Genomic DNA, 22,259 nt, shown 5'->3' on the forward strand with positions numbered 1-22,259 from the left:
TATTGATCTGCGCTGTGCAGTCGGTGAAAATGCCCCTGCTGTTGCGCCCCCTGCTTGCTCTGTAGCCGGGCAGCGCCGGGGGTCTGACCGTCTCCACACCGGGGGGGAGTGGGCGGCTGTGCGGCTCGTATTTTCGTCGGAGACGGAGTAGCCAAGGGAGAAAAAAAAACATCGCGAATAACGGTTTTCTCTAGGGAATCACGGTCCTGCGTTTTCCGCCGCCGACAGGTGATCGAGCACTGTGGAAAAGCAGGAGAAACGCGGAGTTGTGCTCGGCAAGGACAGGATATTGACTTCATTATGCGAACGGTGCTCTGTAACATTGTTTACAATCATCAAAACTGCCATTTTCACTTCCACGGCGATGTCGGACAACAATAATGTCTAGAAAGCTCGCAAGAAGGCAACACGACGCTGATAAGCGTGGAACAGCGAAAGATATATAGGTCATATTTTTATTTTACAGACGCAGAAGAACACGAGTGTTTCGTCAACGTCGCAATGACTGGCTTATTAAAAGTCCAGTTGAGGCGGGGGGGTCCAGTTGTGCTCTCAAATCTGCAGGGCGGCGAAAGACGTACTGTCTAGCCTATTGGATGTGAGTGGAAATCTTACAGAATAAGATGTTGTTATAGGCATAGACGCGTTTCGCAGACCGGCGACAGCGCCGTCCATCACCGCTCCGCCCCTCACCTGCAGATGAGAGCGCACACGGCGTGAATTTCGGGCTTTCAGCGTTAAAAACAACAGCTGACAGGGCCCGGCCTCTCTCAGTCGTCTGCGTGAGATTTCTGGGGCTTTCTATGTAGTTGCCCCATTTACACTGCTGCCCTGCGTTAGCTTTCTAAAAAGGGGGGCGAGAGTCGAAATTCGGGGGGGTGGGGGGTCGCCCAGCGATTTCTTCAAACCCTTCGGCGGAGTCCCGCCGTCCGCTTGGCCGTGTCTGTCTTTACCAGGGTAAACAACCGTTAAACCTTTGTAGCTGTTGGGTTGTTGTTGTTGTTTTTTTTTTTGCCGCAGCGGCACCTGTTCTTGAATATTCGACCTCCAGAGCGATTTACCGGCGCGGACATGCTGTGCGCTTGGCTTCCAGGTGTCCTTAGGAAAGGGGAAGTGTGAAAGACAGACGTCCTTCACGGCGCCTTCAGGTGTCCGCACGTCCTAGCTAGACTGCAGCTGTACACAGGAGCAAGTAATAGGTTTATTCCATAGCTAATAGCTGTACACAGTACCATTCCTCTTTTTCTGCAACTCAAGAAACCTGGATGTTCAGGGGTGCGGGGTAAAATAATAATAAAAAAGGCTGTGCCTTCCAGCAAAATCCTGGCTGTCCTTGGCTCCAGGTTCCTCAAAGATTTTTCCTCCCTCTGAGCTGGCCAGAGGCATTTTGAGGAACCAGTTTCGTTTTTCTTTCTGGGGTGGTTGTGGCTGTTGGGCAAGCGTGCCCCGACTGTGTGAAAGGGTTTGAGAATAAGCTGACATTCAAAAAATAAAACTAGAAATAAAAGCAGGAAGTGGCACGCTCCACAGAAATGAGGGCAGGGCTGGAAGTCCCCAGTCCTTCACCTTTTCAGTGAGCTGAATGGAGCCTTTATGTCCATTCCAGGAACAGCGACAGACCGTCCAGCTTTCTCCATCGAGAGCTGGTCAGAAACTGGAAGTGTCGTTAGGGAGCAGACAGGGGAGGCCCTGTGTTGTGGGGCTGTGAGCGCCGTGTCCAGGGTAGAGTTGTACCCCCACAATATAGCGGGGATCCCCAGCCCTGGTCTTGGGGAGCCCCAGACCAGCAGATACCTGTGTTCTAGGCCACCAGTAAAATGCCAGTTACTAAAGATCTCGGACTGTTTCACTGGGATCAGTTAAGCAGGCGGTTTGCTAAGCTAAGCAGTTTGAAGGATTGTTAAGATGTCTTCAACCCTCAAATCTCTTAATTACGATGCTGCCGGTCATTAAAAACGGGCTCAGTGGATTAGGGCTCTCCAGGCCCAGGCTGGGAGACCCCCAGATCTGTATGTACCCAGCAGGAGCAGACTGGGATCTAGCGGCGTCTGAATAGAGCAGAGGAGCTCTGGGGAGAGCGCGTGTTGTCCTGCTGTGTGTGGTAGGGTTGTTCCAGCAGGGGTCAGAGGTCAGAGTGCGAAGGGGATGGATCTCCGCAGCAGTGCAGGATGGAGACTTTGAACTGAAACCGAACAGAGTGGGCTTTGGAGAACCCAAAACAGGATTCAGACTCGGGAGAAGTGGAAGTGCATTTAACACTGGACTCGGGCGGGGGGGAGGACCTCTTTACAAAGAGAGTGGTGGGAGTGTGGAACGAGCTACCCAGCCATGCTGTTGAAGCCGATACCCTGGCTTCTCTCGAGACACAGCTGGATGAGGATCTTCTGTTACATTAGGAGCGGGTAACAGTTTATCCCAAGCTGAAAGGAAAAGAAAAGAGGCTCAACATTTCGGCCATGGAGCCTTCTTCAGGTGTGAAAACAAGATGCCGGCACACGTAGAGAAGGCTTCATAGCCGAAATGTTGAGCCTCTTTTCTTTTCCTTTCAGCATTGAGCAAATCTTTGCCTGTTTCCTTGCAGCTCCCTGCTCAGACTTCGTCCGATAAATTAGCTATTAAACTACAGTTGGGCTGCATGGCCTCCTCTCTGAGTGAGGTAGAAGGGTCCTGAGACGGGTCAGGGACATGGTCCCACAAGTCCTGGTAGTAGAGTTGAAGAATTGAACAGGGAAGAGACAGCAATGGAGCTCAGCCTGCTGTAGGTGCCCCAATCCAGTATGGTTTACTGAAACACTGCGCTCACACACTCTGTGCTCCAGAGGAGCAGTGTGTGTCTCAGCCTCACTGAAACACTCCTGCACTCAGACGGCCGTCCTGCAGGTGCGCTCTGTACTCCTGGTGTTTACAGCAGAGGTGTTGCAGGCGATGGGGTTATATTTATCCAGCAGATCCACGCGGGCTCCTGCTGGCTCAGCTGAACTTGGCTCGCGCTCAGAATAGCTGCATCCCTTTCTCTGTGCTGCTCCAGCCCCCCTCTCTCTCCTTCATCTCCAGTCTGTGGCACTCTCTTCCTGCCTCTCTCTTCCCTCTGCTCTCTCCAGTCCTCCCCCCCGGCCTCCTCTCCTCCGCTGTCCCCTGTCCCTTTCTGCCTCTTCTCTTCTCTCTTTCTTCGTACCCCTCTTTCCTCCCTCCTCCTCCTCTCTGCCTCAGATCCTGCCTGTGGGCTCTCTGCTCCTCTGCCTGTTTCTCCCTCTCTCCTCTGCCCTGCTCTTGTACTCAGAAACTAACCACAGGATCAGCCTGAATCCCCCCCCCCCCCGAATAGGAGAACCGATTTGTTCCAAACAAGCTCGGAATGGCTACAATATTGTGTTACACGATGACAAAGTGACAACTGACAAACCACATGGCAATAAATAGCTGGCGAATGATGTCCCAAGTGAATGATTGCTCAGAATGAGATTTTATTTACCTCTATTGAAGGTGGAATTATGGGCCGTCTAGCTAACGGTAAGCACTGAGGGTGAAGTTCTTCTTTGTGATTCAGAAGACAAAAGACAAAAAAAGAGGTGAAACGTGGGGTCCTGAGGTTCCTCGCTGAAGCTAAACGCCAGGGCAGGTGTTTCAGGAGGTGCTGAGTCACGATTTAGGTGGCAGTGTGAGAAAAGCCTCCTTTCTGAGAGAACACAGGAAGTGGGACAGGAAGTGGTTTGTAATGCGTCGCCACTGGTCTAAAATGGTCAATGATTGTAAATTCCGTCGAGCGCTCGAGCTCGCGTTCGCTTGCAGCGAAGTCGATGGTGTAGCTAAAGACGCTTGGCTGGTTTTTCACTGCGGCTGCACTGTTTGTGCTGTGTGGGGAAAAAAGAGAGAGAGAGAGGTCTTTTTACTCGTTTAGGCATGTTTTCTGCTCTGAATGTGTAGCGAGGTTGAAAAAGTATTGCTGGTTTCACGATAACGTACAGACGAATAAATCTCAGTGGTGCGCCTTTTCTTGAAGGAGATCTGCAGAAGATTAGAGAGGAGCAGCACAAGGTCACTGTTGATGTCGTTTGTTTTTTTTCCACAGCTTGGGGTATTTCTGGAAACCTTTAAATAGAGGCCTCACTCAAAATAGATGTTTCTTTGAGGCGCTGGCGGAGAGAGAAGGCAGGGCCACTCGCACTCTGAAAGCTAAAGGAATAGTCAGCATGTTTCATAGGAAAGGATATGAATGAGAGAAGGCTATTAAGCCTGTCTAGTTTATTAGGTTGCTACCAGCTAATTGATCTGGAGGTCTCATCCAGATGTTTCTGGAAAAAAGCCAGGTTATAGGCATTCTACAAGATGGTCAGGCAGCCTGTTCCACACTCCTGCTGCCCTTTGCGTAAATTGGTGCCTCCTGACCTGACTGGAGGACCTCATCCAGATGTTTCTTGAAAGAAGCTGGGGTATGAACTTCAGCATAGCTTGTTCCACACTCCTGTTCCCAGGTAGTCATCTGTATTCAAGAGGAGAAAGATGTACTGTAGCTCATGTACCCTGTCAGAGTTAGTCAGAGTCCTGCTCACCCCAGGAATGTACCTGGCTGCTCTTTATTGGATCAATTCCAAAATGGCAACTTCCTCGTTATAAAGTTGCAGTTTCACCACAAGTTAGATAAAAGGAAACGCTACAAATGACAGGAGGGAATTCAGTCATCTTGCTTGCTAGCCAGTCCTTGAAGTATCACAGGAGATCGGCTACAGATGCACGGAGAGGGAAGTTGTTCCAGACACCTGCCACACTTTGCGTATAGAAGTGTATTGTTTTGAGTCCTGAATGTACTGGATCTTAATTTCCACAGTACTGATCTTTTGTGATGATCTCCAAACCACGTGGAGCTTGATATGCAGGTTGGAACCTTCATCTCCAACCAGTGTCCAAAAGCAAAGGAGATTGCTTGTGCATGCTGTTCAAATGGACTTTGACATTGCCAGCTACAGTGACTGACCCACCTCATCAGTGACGGTACGGGGGACCACAGCAGAATAAGTTGGCTTTGCACGTGCGAGGGCTTCACAAACAGACCCCTGGTCCTGTGCTTGGCCTTGAAGCACAAGCGTGTGAATAATGCACGGGTTCAGGTCAGTAACTCACTGTTACAGTCTGAAACCAAGGTGCCTTTCACAGGCTGTTGACATCATAGAGTCTCTGTTTTTATAGGAGCGTCCCTTGTAACTCGCGTGTACACTATTGAAAGAAGCATGTATGGAAAATATTGTAAATTTAGTTAACAGCTGGATAGGAGCCTCACCAAGCTTCCAAACGTGTATAGAAACTGGTGGAGATCACAAAGATTGCTGCTGGGTTTTAAGGCAGGCTGAATAGTGAAGTCATGTCACTGTGTCATCATGGGGACAGTCCGATGCTGTGAGTCTGTCGGCCTCATAACGATAGTGACCGCAAATTAAATCAGAAAACATCCCGTGTGGCTGGTGTTCATCGTCAAGTTGAATCTCGGTCTCCAGACCTGGGTCGGGCAGGGAGTTCCTGGTAGGAGCTCAGAAACACCATTCACAAGTGCGCGCTGTGTTATCTGAAGGGGCTGGAGACGTCTCATCAGGAACAGTCAAAAGTCGGACTGCGAGCTGCCTGGATGTGTCATCGCTGCTGCGTCCTCCAGCAGGAATCTCCAGCCCTGGAGAGCCTCACTCCAGCAGGTGTTGAATGTCACCATTAAAACACCACTTTCTAAAGCTGTGGAGAAAAACCATTGTGATCAGATCAAGCTGATTGATAAATGAAACTGTTCAGAGATCATCTGGGAGCCTTCAGCCATCTGATTGAACAGATTGCATGATTAACTCATCAATCAAAGCCTCACAGGATTGGTGCTCTCAAAGGTTCCAGGAGGGGCTCCCTTTCATTTTGCACAGATGTTTAAAACTTTAGTCCCAGAGTTTATTTTGGAACGATTGGTTTTTGAGATCGATTAGCCCTGCTGTTTTCCCTCAATTTCCACACCAAAAGTGGAATATCCCCTCAAGAGCCTGAATACCTCTGGAGGCTACTGTAGATACTGGATTGTATCCATCTTTAGATGGAGACCTTCAGACAAAATCCTTCCTTAAAAGACCCGAAATATTTAAAACCCAGCATTTTCCACCTTCAGCGTCTCTACCTTTGTCAGTCTTCTGTCTGTGGCTCTCTTGCCCAAGCTGCGCTGGTGTAATTTGCGGACGCGTTTTGTGAGCACACGCCCTGCCCATACGATATCTGATGGTCTTGTTCGCTGTTCCTTCAGGATGCCCCAGTTTTTGCTGGGCCTGTTCCTCATGCAGCTGCCCCATGATTCTCCCTGTGTTCTTCTCTGCACAACGTTGATGACACTGGTACCAGCTGGGCATTTCCCTGTGGTTCTGACTGTTTCCTGCGAGAGTGGCAGTTCTGTAGTGCTGAGCACCACTCGGTGCCAGGCCTGGGGGTTGGCATATATCCTTGGCAAGATGCCCCCCCACCCCCACTCTCCTGCCCATCTGTAATCAGTCTCAGTAGAATGCCCACATTCATAGCAGTGCCTATTAAAAAAATGCACACTGTTGCTTTTCATGCATTATAATAATGAACTATAAAGTGCCTTCTTCAAGGTTTTAAAGATAACTTTTTCCAGAAATGACAAGGTGACTCAGAAACGTACAGTATATTAACAGGATTTATGAGCTGACACTCAACAACTTATTGCAAGATCACTCATACATTATTTCAAATGGAGTTTGTATACAAGCTCACATGAAATATTTTGGAGTTGTTTTGGTTTTTTATTAAGTTTTGTCCTTTCCCTGCAACAGATGTGGAAAATAAACAGATACATGTCCCAGGCATCATCCTGGAACTGCGTTTGTGACTCTAGGATAGAGCTGTCCAGTCCTGGTCTAGCAGGGCTGGGGTTTCTGCACGTTTTCTAGATATCCTCAAAGCACTGGCCCCTGAAGAAGCTGTCAAGGTGGACCAGTTAAACCAGTAAAGAGCTGGCTGAGCCTGTTCTGAGGTGCTGTGGGATGAAAACACTCCGGCCTGCCAGGAACAGGGTCAGGGCCAGGACTGGACAGCTGTGCTCTAGGGAGGAGCTCTGTTGTGAGATTCCTTCACTGCCACATGGAGTCTGATCGCTGCCCAGAGCCTGAATCTTCTCTCTGTTTTCAGCATGTATTACTCTGTGGTTGTGAAATGAGGGTGGCACAGTGGGACGGTGTTTAGCATTAGCGGTGCTGTCTGTGTGGAACAATGGATGTTCCCTCCGTGATGATATGAGTGTCCTCCAGTTTCCTCACATAGTCTGAAGACATGCTGATGGGTTAAGCAGCCATGTCACCCTGCAACTCCCAACTAACAACCCACTGGAGCTCAGCAGGTGTGAGCCTGGCCAGGACCTGGATGGGAGACTCCTGGGAAAGCTAAGGCTGCTGCTGGAAGAGGTGTGAGTGGGGCCAGTAGGGGGCGTTAAAAATCCCAGGATGTTTCTTGAAAAGAGTAGGGGTGTTACCCTGGCATCCTGGCCAAATTTCCTCCTGGCCTTTACCAATCATGGCCTCCTAATAATCTCTGAACTGGCTCCATCACTCTGCTCTCCTCCCCACTGAGAGCTGGTGTGTGGGGAGCGGACTGGCGTCGCATCATCCAGGTGGGGCTGCACACTGGTGGTGGTGGAGGGGATCCCCATGACCTGGAAAGCACTTTGAGTAGAGTGTCCAGAATAGCGCTATATAAGTGTGAGGAATAATTATTCTTAATTGGCTTCTGTGAAGTTGGCCTTCGTGTGTGTGTCTGTCTGCCCCGTGATGGACTGGCGCCCTGTCCAGGGTGTACCCTGCCTTGCGCCCATTGCTTGCTGGGATAGTCTTCTCCTGGCCTGCATGCCAGTATGGGGTGGAGCAGTTAGGGAATGGATGGAGGTTTGTAAAATGCAAAGCATTATTGAGGAACATCAGCAGTCCTCAAGCCTTGAAGCTTAGCTTTTTTGTAGTTTCCCATGTACCTAATGCAGCTGCAGTAGCGTGGATTCTGGTCAGCTCTTCCATATTTGCCTCAGTACCGTACAAACCGCTGCAGGGCTTTTTCACCGCTTAGAGCTTGAAATGAGTTACAGCTTTCCGGATCTTGTTGCTAGGCAACCACAGGCCTGCGCCATGACGGTCTGACAGCACTGCTGCTTGCAGAGCCCCGCTGCTCAGCTGCTTCCTCTCTCGAGAGCAGAGGAGAAGGTGAAACTCGCGGTGTGACCTTTCATAAGACAGTTACTTGTGTCCCTTTCCTGTTAAGTCACATCTTTGTTGCCGTGGTTTGGCTATTGTGCTATGCTCAGTAGTTCTCCATCTGTGCATGTTAATATAGATAAGCAGTTGCCATGCCGACTGATTCCCTCCCCACCCCCCCCCAAAAAAAAAAACTTCTGATGAGGCATCACAGCAGATATTAAGATATTAAGAAGTTTCCCCAAACAGAACCGCTTTCTTGTGTAATTCAGCTCACTTACTCACTGCTGAATTCAAAATCCACCTGATGACTCCTTATTGCGCATTTTGCAGAACTGAGGGCTTCAGCCTCCTACTGAGTTTCTAACTAACGATAGGCAGGGACGTTGGTAATTTGATCGAATGTGGACAGCCCAGTGACTTGGACCCGTCCTGTCTTGACCGTAACAGAAATTCAAGTCCAGCTCCAGCTACCACTTTTACATTTTGAAAAAACTCGTATTTCGGAAATTGGCCATGCTGATGAAGGCTTTAGGTGCGAGTTGGAAAATAATGTGTTAATTTGGTTTAGCAGTTACCCACCTTCTGCAGGTTTTGGGGTTTTAAGGTCCTACTGTGGCTTGAAAACGTTATGTTGAAGAAGCTTTAACTCTTAAGTGACCCAGTACTGTGATTAATTAATAACTGTCTAATTGTTTAAAAAGAGAGTTGTGCTTCATCGCCAGGACGGGGAAAACTAACAGGCAAGTGGCACAGCTTAGATTTGAACTAGCAGCCACCAAGCTGAAGGAGATGACCCTTAGGAGTGGAAGAGCTCCATGAAGGCTCCCTTTGTTTTGGTGTATCTGTGTGCTCGTCTTCAAACCGGTGTCTTTGACTCGCCTACCAGCTCTGACACCAGAAACTAGCATCAGTGCCACTGCAGATTCAAGCCTTGGTCACTGGAGAATTGACAAAGGAGGAAAGCAGGTCATGATGTCATCGTTACAGGCTGATGACACGCTGTGAACCCTGTTCCGCTCTAAGGCAGAGCTTGTCAGGCCCCAACCTGCTTTGAGTCACAATACAGCACAATTCCTGGCATGTGAGGCTTACATCATGCTCTTCTGTAATTGTTGCCTGGCAATTACAGCAGCCTCAAATAGCAAACATGTTAAAAAAAAATGAATGGGGGAAGGGGAACGAAATTGCTGTTGCACAATGCCTGCAGAGCCCGATGTCAAAGGATTACACGGGCCAGAGTGTGCGCCACAGAAATACTTCCCCATTTCGTTTCCTTTCCCTCGGCTCATCTGTTGCAAAGCAGCAAGGCAGACGTGCTGCAGGGGAAGACGAAGTCCTCAACAGGATCTGAAACAAGTGCGATATTAATAACAAGAACTCGCAGCTGTTGGGAAAGTACCCTTTTCACGTTAACCAGCATGGAACTTTTCTTTGGCTCGATCTCAAGATGTATGAAAGGCTTGTGTGTGTGTTTAGGGAAGATCCAACCGAACAAAGCCCAGGCCTTGCAGTCCAGCACACTGCATCGTTGATGAGCTGATTATTCATCTGTTGCTCCTATTCAAAATGGGATCTAGTGTAGGCAGGGACACGCGACGCAAGAGGCAATCGGAAAGTCAACCCGAATTAACAAAGCTCGTAACGTGCTCTCCCCGACTGGGAGATCCAGCCGGAAAAGGTATTTTGCCACATTCTTCTGGTTTGGTCACTTACTACCTCATTGGTCTCCACAGTGTGGTTGGGTGGTGGTTTGTTCCAAAAACCCATAGCTCCTTTTTTGAAAAGGGACGCCTGCTTCTCTTGCTGTTTTGGTAGAATTTTAAAAACAAAATCCATTTGAGAGCCCATGAGAAGTCAAAGGGGTTGCATGTAGGGAAATGGGTTTAATGTCGCAGTAGTAGTGGCTTAATGAATGTTAAAAACTCGACCTGGGGAAGGTAACAGGCTTTATTTCTGGGCGGGAGCTTGAATCTTGTTTTTTTTCCCCACTCGTCTGTATGGTCGGAGCACCAGACTGTTCAGGTTAACATGCTGTCCTGGCTCAGGTGTGGCTCATAGTGTGGACTTGGGATCCTCCTGTGTGTAGGTTTGCGAATTTAGAGCTGATAATTCTGAAACGCTGCTGCCTCGGAGCGCTGGAGCCCTGGGTTCAATACCGGACCTGGAGTGCTGTCTGTGTGGAGTTTGCATGTTCTTTCCTTGTTCTCGTGGGTTTTCTCCCTGCCCAGATACATGCTGGGAGGTTAACTGGCATCTGGGGAAACTGGCCCTGGTGTGAGTGTGCGTCTGTATTTGTGTATGGGCTGGGATGGACTGGCGTCCCATCCAGGGTGTTCCCACCCTGTGCCCGTTGCTTGCTGGGAAAGGCTCCGCTCCCCCATGACCCTATATGAAAAGAAGTGGTTAAAAATTGATAGATTTCTTCCACCAGTTTCTAGAGTGTACTGAGTTCGTAATAAGGTTGCTGTAATCTTTTCGCTTTTACTTTAAAATGATCCCTAATTTCTGAGCCTGGTTAGAACCACGAGACAGATTATAAAAAAATAAGAAAAAAACTTTATTTTATATAGCGCCTTTAAAGGTGGCTTCTCAAAGCGCTTTACAAAATGACAACAGCAACAACAACAATTAAAAAAAAAACAATAAAAAATACACAATAAACAACAAAAAATACACAAGATAAACACGAGAATATGCAGTGGAGACAGTGGATGGTGGTACTGAATACAGTAGGAGCAGAGGGGTAAAGAACAGAACCAGTTCAGAAAAGGCTCTTCTAAGGAAGAAGGTTGTGAGTTTGGATTTGAAGGAGTTTAGAGAAGGTGAGTCTGATATCCTTGGGGAGAGAGTTCCAGAGCTTGGGGGCATAACGGGAGAAGGCCCATTACACCCACAGAGTGTAGACATAATAATTAATAATAATAATTGCTTACATTTATATAGCGCTTTTCTGGACACTCCACTCAAAGCGCTTTACAGGTAATGGGGATCCCCTCCAGCACCAGTGTGCAGCCCCACCTGGATGATGCGACGGCAGCCATAGTGCGCCAGAACGCTCACCACACATCAGCTATCAGTGGGGAGGAGAGCAGAGTAATGTAGCCAATTCATAGAAGGGGATTATTAGGAGGCCATGATTGGTAAGGGCCAATTGGAAATTTGGCCAGGACACCGGGGTTACACCCCTACTCTTTTCGAGAAGCGCCCTGGGATTTTTAATGACCACAGAGAGTCAGGACCTCGGTTTTACGTCTCATCCGAAGGACGGCGCCCGTTTACAGTATAGTATCCCCATCACTATACTGGGGCATTAGGACCCACATGAGCCACAGGGTGAGCGCCCCCTGCTGGCCCCACTAACACCTCTTCCAGCAGCAACCTTAGTTTTTCCCAGGAGGTCTACCATCCAGGTACTGACCAGGCTCACACCTGCTTAGCTTCAGTGGGTTGCCAGTTGTGAGTTGCAGGGTGATATGGCTGCTGGATGGAGATTAACGAGCAACTCGTACAGTACGTGCAACTTTTTCGAGACATGCTCGGGGGACAGTTAGGAGACCAGAATTAGAGGAGCAAAGGTTGCGAGTTGGGGAGTAGGGTGGAGTAGATTAGACAAATCAAATCTCAGACCTGTTGAAAACCTGTTTGTGCAGAATCTGGGTATCCGTGAGCTCCCATTAACCTGTTTCTTTCCTAGATCCCTCTGAAAATGGCATTCAGCAGTGTCCTTCTGCTATTGGCAGTCTGGGATCATCATCCAGTTCCTCTCCTGTGACAGCTGTGCCAGTTTTTGCAACGAAACGTTGAGCATTGATGGTCCTCTGCTGTCCGAAATGTTGTGACAGGTATTTTTAGGATCTGAGTAACGCTTGGTTACTCTCGCGCTCTGTGCTTTCTTTCACTGGAGGTCAGACCGCCTCGCAGGAAACAGGCAGGCAGAGAGAAAACAGGAAACTGAGCCCGTAGGCAGAGACGAGCAGAGAGCGAGCTCGGCTGCGCCGAACAGAAGAATGGAAATTCTCAGAGACGCTGAGACTCGCTCTCTGTGGTGAGCAGCAGTGTTGAGGTGGGGTCTTGTATTTTGCAAGAAAAACACTACAAAAGCGCCGTCCTTCGGATGAGACGTAAAACCGAGGTCCTGACTCTCTGCGGTCATGTAAAATCCCAGGGCGTTTCTCGAAAAGAGTAGGGGTGTGACCCCAGTCTCATCCTCTGCTTTCCGCATGAGCACAGAGCTGCTGTTCACGCAGCAACACGCGATCCTAACACCCTGGCTACGGACGCAGATCAGGACAGAATTCCCAAAGAGAAAGGTTCTTAACTAACGCCCATGTCCTCAGATCCCTGTTTCTCCACGGATCCTCCAGTCTGGGTGCTCTGTTGGCTCTGAGTTACAGCACCACTGGGCTGTGTGACACAATGCTTTAAGACCCAGATCACTGGCTGCTGTTTTCTGGATGGACTCCTAGTGGAGATGTGAGGCAACACCTTAGCATCTCCCTGCACAACTGAATTCCCCCCCTGGCCTTTACCAGTCATGGCCTCCTAATAACCCCCCTCTCTGAACTGGCTCCATCACTCTGCTCTCCTCCCCACTGAGAGCTGGTGTGTGGGGAGAGTACTGGTGCATCATCCAGGTGGGGGATACACACTGGTGGTGGTGGAGGGGATCCCCATGACCTGTGAAGTACCTGTGAGTGGAGTGTCCAGAAAAGTGCTATATAAGTGTCAGCTATTATTATTATTATTATTATTATTATTGCTTGTTCCATCATTATTTTCTTAAGACAGAAGGGGAAAGACGAGAATGTAGGCATCCCATGACCCATCAGAAGCAGCTCCTGCGTGGCTCAGCCAGTCAAGGAGCTGGACGATATTGACGTCGGAGGTTCCAGCCCACGGCAGTAAATTTGGGACGGGCTTCACCCAGGAGGCCCCCCTTGACGGGGCCCGAGAGGGGCAGCTCCTAGTGGAAGCAGCAGCGCCTCCTTCTGCCTGTGCAGTGCAGAGGTCGCTGGGAGGCAACGCTGCCAATAAGGAGGCTAATATGAAAAATCCTCAAATATCCGAAGTACAGCACCTTTCTACAGTACAGTGTCCCTGTCACTATACTGGGGCATGAGGACCCACACAGACTGCAGGGTGAGCGCCTCCTACTGGTCCACTAACACCTCTTCCAGCAGCAGCCTCATTTTTTCCCAGGAGTCTCCCCTCCAGGTACTGGCCAGGCTCACACCTGCTGAGCTCCAGTGGGGCTGCCAGCTGGGAGCTGCAGGGGTGACGGAGCTGCTGACTGGTTTACTTCATGCATCAGGTCTGGCATGATCAGGCCTTAAAGGATTCATGTTAAAATATTCATATAATACTAACTGCATTTCCCTGAAGAGTTTGAATAAGTTTAAGGTTGTCAGGGCCCCCAAATGGTTTAATCTGATTGACGTTCCAAAAAATCTGCCTTCTGCATTTTAAACAATTTATGTTTTGAATTGTGTGAGGATGCAACCACCCGTTCAGAAAGTAGACGATAGTCAAAGCAACCAAGTGCCAACTGCAGAGTGCTGGTCTGTACGCAGAACTAGTGGACGGTAATAGAGCTTTATTCTTGCGCGTATAACCTAGCTGGCTGAGGTAGCTTGCACTACCTCTGAGAACTACATCTCCCATAATCCCCCTGGGTGACTTCCTGTCGTTTTCCTACGCTGTGAGACGCTGAGCTGTCTATCAGTGGTGATGTCCTGCAGGTCTCGCCCAGCCCCTTTGGTTGCACACAGGACTAATTAGAAAAATCCAATGGGAGGATTCACAGACAGTTCCTTATGGTGGCACGGGACACGAGCACTGCAGCTTGTAGCTGGGAAGTATGAGCCTGCCCCCACTGTGCCCCCTGGTCCTACCTGCGTGGGATACTCGAGATGCTGGACAGAGGGACGGACATGTGGTCACTCTAGGCGCATGCTGTGTGACGCAGTGGGTCCTCTCTCTGTAGCTTTCCAAGTGGCAGTCCCAGCTTCCATTTATAAATCAGGGAAACAATCAAATCCTCTTAAATGTGACAAGAAAGTCCAGGTATTATATCAATAGGTGAATGTGAGCCCACCCCCCTTTCACTAGCAGACAGAATGTTTACATCATTGGCAGCTCTGTTCTGGAGATTTGTGGAAAAGACTACACAGTTTCCACTGTTTGACATGGCAGGGGTCTGTGTTCACTTCCTCCTCAGTCTATTGTTCATTCCTGCAGGTTCTCCCCAGGGGAACCATTCTGCCTGCCCTATTGTTTCCTGGGAAGTTCTTGATGAGCGCGCAGACAGGAAGCATGATGCTGGAGAGCGCTTCCTGCTTTGGCTTTAGCCTATGGTTATGGGCAGTAGAGTCAGTTCCTGTGCGCTCAATATATGAACGTTTTGTCAAAACAGAATGGCTGGGCTGTCTTCAGAGCTGTCTTGTTTTCCTCTTGGAGTGGAGAGGTGAATATGTGGGAGGAGACAGCGGAGCTGTGAAAAAGTGGAACAGTCGTATGAAATGAGCTGGTTGAAACTGGGAGTTGGAGAATTATAGCCTCACAATCAACTCTGCTTTAATTATAAAGATGCTAGCTTACATCTAGTCTTGACAGTGACTCTTAACTGGGCTGGAACTTCAGGAGTGTTCCTCAGATCCTCTTGGAAAGCAGTTTTCAGTCCTGCAGGGCTTGAGTGCCTGAAATGCTGTTAAATTGTTCTCGCTAAGCAAGTACTTAACGGATTTAGCTGAAGAATTGAGAGAAAACCTACCAACTTCCCAGTCTTCCAGAACTGGGACTGGAGATGTCGCTGTGAAACAAAGAGGAGAAATGAACTCTTGAGGTTTTTGTGTGTGTGAGATAAATAGCAGTGGAAATACTGTGTAGTAGTACAGCGATTCGGTCTGGCCGATGGGTGTTTGGACTAATGAAGAGCAAAGTAAGATGAAAGCGGAACCGAAGCTTAAGCAGTTTTCAGATCTGTGGTGCAGCATTCGAGGGATACGAGACGACTCCTGCCAGTGAGCGAGGCTTCACTGCCCTTTTCCCAAGTACACACTTCCAGCGTCTGCATCTCAAACCGGGCTCGTTTCTGGACCCTGGCGCGCGCGTCTGGTTCTGTGATTTATCGCCCTTTTCATTCCTGCGTGGCGTGATAACCGCGGAGGCTGAGAAGAGATTCTTTCTGTAAATGTCAGCGGATTGCTGTCAGTTAGTGATGACTGCTGTTAGACCCTTTTCTCAGTAAACCACCCGGTGAATCAAGTCGGAGAGTTTTTGTATTGCAATGAAGAAACGAGGACAGATGAAGTTAAGAGGTTAACCTCGTCTCTCGCTCACTTTCCTGAGCTTCTATTCTTGAAGATGAGCGAAACGCTTATACAGAAACAAACAGTTAGGATTGGTCAGTAGCAGTTTCTTACCATATAAACAAGGTCAGAACGTTAGCTGTTAGGTCAGCCTTGGGCAATTAACCAAGACCCTAATCAGCTAAGACCCTGTTCGTTTCATGTTGCTAATCACAGGTAGGACACAGGAGTTACACCTCCACTCGAGAGACCTTGAGGAATCCTGGCCTGCCAGGAGTGTACAGAACAGTGAGACAGCTCTGGAGGGCCTAACTGTTAACCCTTAACAGGGTTCACTGCTGTTTCCTTTAGTCAGTGTTATTTAAATGAACTTAAAGCCAGTGCATTAGTGATTTAATTATCACGTAAGGGACGGTTATTACATCTCATCCATGCAAGCTACTGTATATAACAGCACTTTATTAACCCTTTACAATTTCTTGCATTAGGAATTTGTCTTTTTGCATACCCCAGCTTGCTCTCCATGAGACACACAGACAGGGAGAGAAGCTGGGGGTCAGAGCGCAGGGTCAGCCATTTTACAGCGCCCCTGGAGCAGTTGGGGTTCAGGGCCTTGCTCAGGGGCCCAACGGAGTAGGATTCCTCTGCCGGCTGCGGGATTTGAACCGGCAACCTTCCAGCCACAGGCGCAGATCCTGAGCCACAGAGCCACCACTCCGCCCTAAATTACAGTACTGTAGTATATTCTACAGTATGTCAGTATAGGGATGGACTTGGTTGTGTGTGAATTTCGCATTTCACAGCCGTCCTCTGCACCGAACCCTCGTGCCTGTTATCTGGAGGGCTCAGGCCTGGCTTCCTCAGAGCGGTGTGGTTTTATGACCCAGGGAAGCTCCGTACTTGCTGTTTCCTCCTTCCAGAAAGGTGGGGGGTGGACCCGGGTTTTCTAGGTCCTGCGGAGGTGGAGGAAGTGGGAAGAGCTCCGGCTGATCCAGGAGGGAGCTGGAATACCAACCTGCTGGCAGCCAGGCCCTCCAGGACCAGGAGAGGGCAGAGATGCCGTTTGCCGGGAGCCCCACTGGCACGGTGCAGAGGGTGCCCGTTTTCAGTGCCCCTTTCCTGTGTTGCAGGAGCAGCGGGCACACAGGAGGCATGACAGAGGAGAAATGCCCGCAGTTGGTGGACTATTTCGTGGTGGCGGGGCTGACGGGCAGCTCGGCCCCCCTGGACGAGGAGGGGCAGCAGCGGGCGTCCCGCCCCGTGCTGCCCGTGACCGAGCTGGCGGTGATCGCCCGCGCGCTGGGCGAGGAAGTGCCCGAGGGCTTCACCTGCATCGAGAAGACCCAGGGCGGGCATCCGGCCGAGCTCAGCGCCGGCTTCATCAACAACCCCCACATGTTCCTCTGCTACAAGAGAGGGCACGACAAGGCGCCCATCCTGGAGCTGGGGTGAGTGGGGGGGCACAGCCGGGCACTGCAGGGGCAAAATCTGATCCAGACTCGCTTCGGAATTGCAGAGCGAACCAATCAGATGTTTGAGATTGATTCATTATACCGTTGCAGCAATAAGTCACAGGCCTGATGCATAGTCCTCTGCCCTGCTCTGCCTGTAAACTCCCAGAATCGATTTCCCTTCGGGATCAATAAAGTCTCATCTATCTATGCTGTGCCTTTTTTGTGCCAATCTGGTTAGCTGTCTTGAACACAGATGTGGAAAGTTCATTGTCGCACTTGACAGAGGCACTTTCTGCCATCTGTAGTCTCCAGTCTCTGAATGACTGGATGCCCAACACGTTTCTTAATTGAATGTGTTCTCAGCAGGCTCCTTAATGAAATGATTCAGTTACTCATTAATTGTAATTGGCGGTCAACTGGCTGCTGTGGGGCAGGAAAAGACGTCGTGCAACAGATGGCAATGTCTGGATTCAGGCTGCTCCTGCACTGCCCCCAGCGTGCTTTGTGTCGGTCGCTGGTTTTTAAAGTTCGGGGCTCAGTATTCCAGAAGTGGACACTATGGGAAAGCTTCCGGGAGTCTTCAGGCAGAGCGGGCCGGAGGACTGTGCTGTGATGGTGTAACCGCCTCGCTGTGGAGGCTGGGCACTGTGAAGCAGTGAAATTTGCTTCCCGGCAGCTCATAGAGATGGGGCCCTTGACCTCGCTGTGTCCACAGTCCCTGCCCCCTATGGGGGGAGGCCATGCTACAGTGTCACCCAGCAGTACAAGGTCTTGGTGCCCTTTGGAATGTAAACTAAACTTCATTGCTCTAGGCTGCCTACTTTTCACAGGACAGTAGCTGACTAACGTTATAAGCATTATGAGCAAAGTGTTGTTCTCCGTATTGTGGTGGTAAATGACCAGAGAGCTCTGTTGGCGCTGCAGAGCCGATGCCCTCTCTTTTAGGAAAGGGGTGCTTGCAGAGCCAGAGGGCAGCAGTGGGTCCTCTCCGCACTGTAGCGGGCACGGCTTGGCCTGCAGCGCCTGTGTCTCCTCACTGTCTGCCCGCTGGTTGGCGCAGGGTGCTGTACGAGGGGAAGGAGGCGGCGAAGACGGGGTGGCACGTCATCGAGACCACGCCCTACAGCCGCTCCGCCAACCTGAGCTCGGGGGGCCCGGGCACCCATCGCACCTTCCTCACCTACCGCCGGGCGCCTGACTCGCAGGCCCTCCACACGCTGGGCGTCACCGACATCTCCCTCATCATGCCCAGCAAGGGCGAGAGCGCGCCCCACACCTTCTGCAAGGTGGACAAGAACCTCAACACGGGCATGGTGAGACCAGCCAGCACGCCCTGGCACAGTACGAGCAGGAGCCAGCCGGTCACTATCTTGCACCCTCCACCCTGCAACCTCTACACTGCACCCTCTACACTGCATCCTGCACCCTCTACACTGCACCCTGCACCCTGCATCCTACACCCTGCACCCTCTACACTGCACACTGCACCCTCTACACTGCACACTGCATCTTGCACCCTGCATCCTCCACCCTCTACACTGCACCCTGCATGCTACACCCTGCACCCTCTACACTGCACCCTGCATCCTACACCCCCTACACTGCACCCTGCACCCTGCACCCTGCACCCTCTACCCTCTACACTGCATCCTACACCCTGCACCCTCTACACTGCACCCTGCACCCTCTACACTGCACCCTGCATCTTGCACCCTGCATCCTCCACCCTCTACACTGCACCCTGCATCCTACACCCTGCACCCTCTACACTGCACCCTGCATACTCCACCCTCTACACTGCACCCTGCACCCTGCATCCTGCATCCTACACCCTGCACCCTCTACACTGTACACTATAGATTACACACTACACCTTGCACACTATACACTATACGTTACACCCTGCACACTAAACACTATCCTCGGTACCCTATACACGGCACCCCACACCCCTGTGTTTCATTCATTTAATCTGTGCAGAGAAAACATTCTCATTTACAACCTGAAGACCCACCCAGTATAAATGAATAGAGCAGTTTGTGAGGCCACATGTCTTACTTATGACAGCAATATCAAACCTGAGATTCGAACCCTTAACCGAGTGGTCTTGTGTTCTGAGCTCCCCTCCGGGGTCCCACAGATGAGCTCACAGCACAGTTTAGAGTTCGTCTGGTGTACTGGTGCCTTAAGATATTACCCCAAGGGCAGCCAGGTAACTATAGTAACAAAGAACTATTTTTTTATATTGGTTAACTGAAGCATCTTTTAAATATATTCCATCGTATGAAAGATACGTATTAGGACTTCAGATTTTAAAAGCCCGTTTTAAATATCCGAGCGTAAAGTCATGCAAAACAAAGAAACTGCTCTCAGATAAGCATGTGATATTTTCTGGAGAAGCTAATCGATGTGTAAGAGGGTGGGGGCAGTGGGGCATTCTGATAGCGAGTCCTATTACTGAGGATCATGTAAAGTTGTTAAAACAATGTGGCTTAGTTTGCCTATGGTTTCAACATTCTGTTGGCTGATGGGGACAAGTCTAAGGCCCACTGTGTACAAATGCTCTGTTTTAACCTATGCCCTTGTCTGTGTGGGTTCGGTTGGCTTTCCTGCCACAGGCGCTGAAACGTCAGTGTTGTTTTTGCAGTTCGGCCCAGCGCTGCACCTGTGCTACAAGAGAGCCGTCGCTAAGGCCAACGCTCTGGTCTACGAAGCAGGTGAGTCGGCTGTGAACCGTGGGAGTCCAGTCCGCAGGTCGCGCCCCTGGACATGCAAGAGGACAGAAGATGGCGGGATTTTAATGTGACCAGCAAGCATCTGTCCATCTGTTTTCTAACTGCTTCATCCAATACAGGGTCACGGGGGAGCTGGAGTCTACCCCAGCAAGCAACAGGCGCAGGGCAGGGTACGCCCTGGATGGGACACCAGTCCATCACAGGGCACACTGATACATACACACTCACACCAGGGACAGTTTTCCCAGAAGCCAATGAATCCTCCAACGTGTGTTTGAACTGTGGGAGGAAACGAAAGCATCTGAACATGGGGGCAAACATACAAACTCCACACAGACAGCCCAGGGCCCCAGTGCTGTGAGCCAGCAGGGCTAACGCCTGCGCCACCAGACCGTAGCCGAGTTCTGATGCCCTGCCTGGAAACGCTACATCGTCTTGTTTTAAAATGCAAACTTCTGATTTTTTTAAGAAAGACCTGCCAATACCCGTTCTTTTCGTGTGGAATTTGGAATCAAGAGTTGTGTGTTTTTCATGGCTCCTCCCATGGCTACAAATCCTGCAGCCACACAAACAGGTGAAGAGGTGGTGTGTGAACATTAGAGAGGCGGGAGACAGGCGGTGATGCGATGGCCTGAGCAGGGGGAGGTCAGGGATGACGCCAGTAGAGGAGGAGGAGAAATCTTCTGCCCGCTGACTGACAAGGACAGCATCTGTCCACCCAGCTTTTCCTCCACGGCTTCAGCTCACCAGGGCACGAGAAAAAGTTACAAACTAGAGGGCCCCACTAGGCACATCTTGCGCGTTGCCATTTGACTCATCCGTCGTTCTCACCCAGGATCTCGGTGTATCAGCAACGATGGTGGGCAGCTTGTTCCAGCCTCCCGCCACCTTTTGTGTAAAGCCTTGTCTCTAGTTTTCCGCTCTGAATGCACTTCTCCTCGGCTCCTACTTCTGCCCTTTGCGGAAGTAATAATCCCGAGCTTCATTTGTAATCCTGATGTAGTCCACTGGGTGAACGCTGCCCATATCTTTCGGGCTTTTACATGCGATCGGGTCTGTTCGGTCCTAATGCCCCTCCTTTGTCCAGCACTAAAGAGATTGAGTTCCTTTAACCTGCCCGTGTGTGATGATCCTATTAGATCACTGCGCTCGGAGTGTGTTTCAGGCCGGTGGCGCCCTGTTCCTAGATGAGGATCAGAATGACTCTCCAGGATGCCCTTGCGTCCTCGCTCACCCGCTGCTGTGTCCCTCCCCCGCGCAGGCCTGATCAGCCGCTACCCCGAGGAGGACACAGAGGCCTTCCCGCTGCCCGACTCCGTGCCCGTCTTCTGCCTGCCCATGGGCGCCACCGTCGAGAGCTGGCCCCTCCACACCAAGTACCAGCTGCCCATCTTCTCCACCTTCGTCCTCACCAGCGCCACCGGAGACAAGGTGCGCCCTGGCACGGCCGCCGTACGGCTCCCCCTGGTGGGGGGAGGGGGGCGGCGCGCCTCGTTTCTGTGAACAATACGGTGAATGTGGTCCCACGCTTGTTCCACCATCGGTGTGACGAAACGCACAAGGCAGCTGGGACGCAGGCAGCGATATTTACATGTTTGGGTGGGGGGGGGCAGAAGTAGATCTATAAGACCACCCTACAGCTCCCAGCTGGCAGCTCAGCAGGTGTGAGCCTGGTCAGTACCTGGCTCCTGGGAAAGCTGAGGCTGCTGCTGGAAGAGGTGTTAGTGGGGCCAGTAGGGGGCGCTCATCCTGCGGTCTGTGTGGGTCCTAATGCTCCAGTATAGTGATGGGGACACTATACTGTAAACAGGCGCTGTCCTTCAGATGAGATGTAAAACCGAGGTCCTGACTCTCTGTGGGCATTAAAAATCCCAGGACGTTTCTCGAAAAGAGTAGGGGTGTAACCCCCGTGTCCTGGCCAAATTTAAGTTAGGGTTAGGAGACCGTTTGCCACATCTTGCTTGTTTAAATGGTTGTGTTCATTCTTATATTCGGGTGGGAAATCAAGAAAGAAAACACATTCTCCTCCGCTTGCTACGAAGACAGGGCCTTTGTGCTTTGTGATTGCACGTTTGTGCAGTCAGGGTTTTGTGTAGCTGGGTCAGGCGTGACTCTGTCGTGCAGATGCATGCGGTTATTATTGTGGTATGAGCTTGAGTGCGATGGCCTGGACGGGGCTGTCCGGTGACCGGGGCTGCTGGGACAGTGATCCAGCAGGACGCCACGTCCTCGTACTGCTCCTGCAGAGGCGGCAGGGGACAGATCTCGGAGGCCCTGTTAGAGAGCCCCACTGAGCCTGTGTGGGGTGATCTGGGACAGTGTTGGGCATCTAGGGGCTCAGAGACCAGCGAAGAGGCACCTGCTTGTGCAGGCTCTGTGTGGCTGAATGGGGGCAGAATCCCACAAGACAGCATCTGCAAGCTGGTGCCAAGCAGGAGGCCTGGATGTGCAGCTTGTGTTGCTCCAGACCCTGCCAACCTGCAGACAGACCCCTGTGGATCCACCCTGCTGTGCAGTATAAAGGATAACCGAGGTCATGTCAGTTCT

General features: G+C 50.7%; 1 protein-coding gene across 1 annotated transcript in view; it reads left to right on the plus strand.

Moving 5' to 3' along the window:
• The window catches only part of dennd4b (DENN/MADD domain containing 4B), a 51,829-nt gene that overhangs the window by 553 nt on the left and 29,017 nt on the right, over positions 1 to 22,259 (plus strand). Inside the window, exons 2-5 of the mRNA XM_088621370.1 lie at positions 16,654 to 16,971; positions 18,038 to 18,290; positions 19,625 to 19,694; positions 20,974 to 21,143. Of these exons, the coding sequence (XP_088477496.1) occupies positions 16,676 to 16,971; positions 18,038 to 18,290; positions 19,625 to 19,694; positions 20,974 to 21,143 (789 nt within the window). The 5' untranslated portion in view covers positions 16,654 to 16,675. The remainder of the gene's footprint in view (positions 1 to 16,653; positions 16,972 to 18,037; positions 18,291 to 19,624; positions 19,695 to 20,973; positions 21,144 to 22,259) is intronic.

The sequence above is a fragment of the Lepisosteus platostomus genome, chromosome 26 (assembly GCF_059453375.1).
Source record: "Lepisosteus platostomus isolate fLepPlt1 chromosome 26, fLepPlt1.hap1, whole genome shotgun sequence".
NCBI classification, from domain to species: domain Eukaryota; kingdom Metazoa; phylum Chordata; class Actinopteri; order Semionotiformes; family Lepisosteidae; genus Lepisosteus; species Lepisosteus platostomus.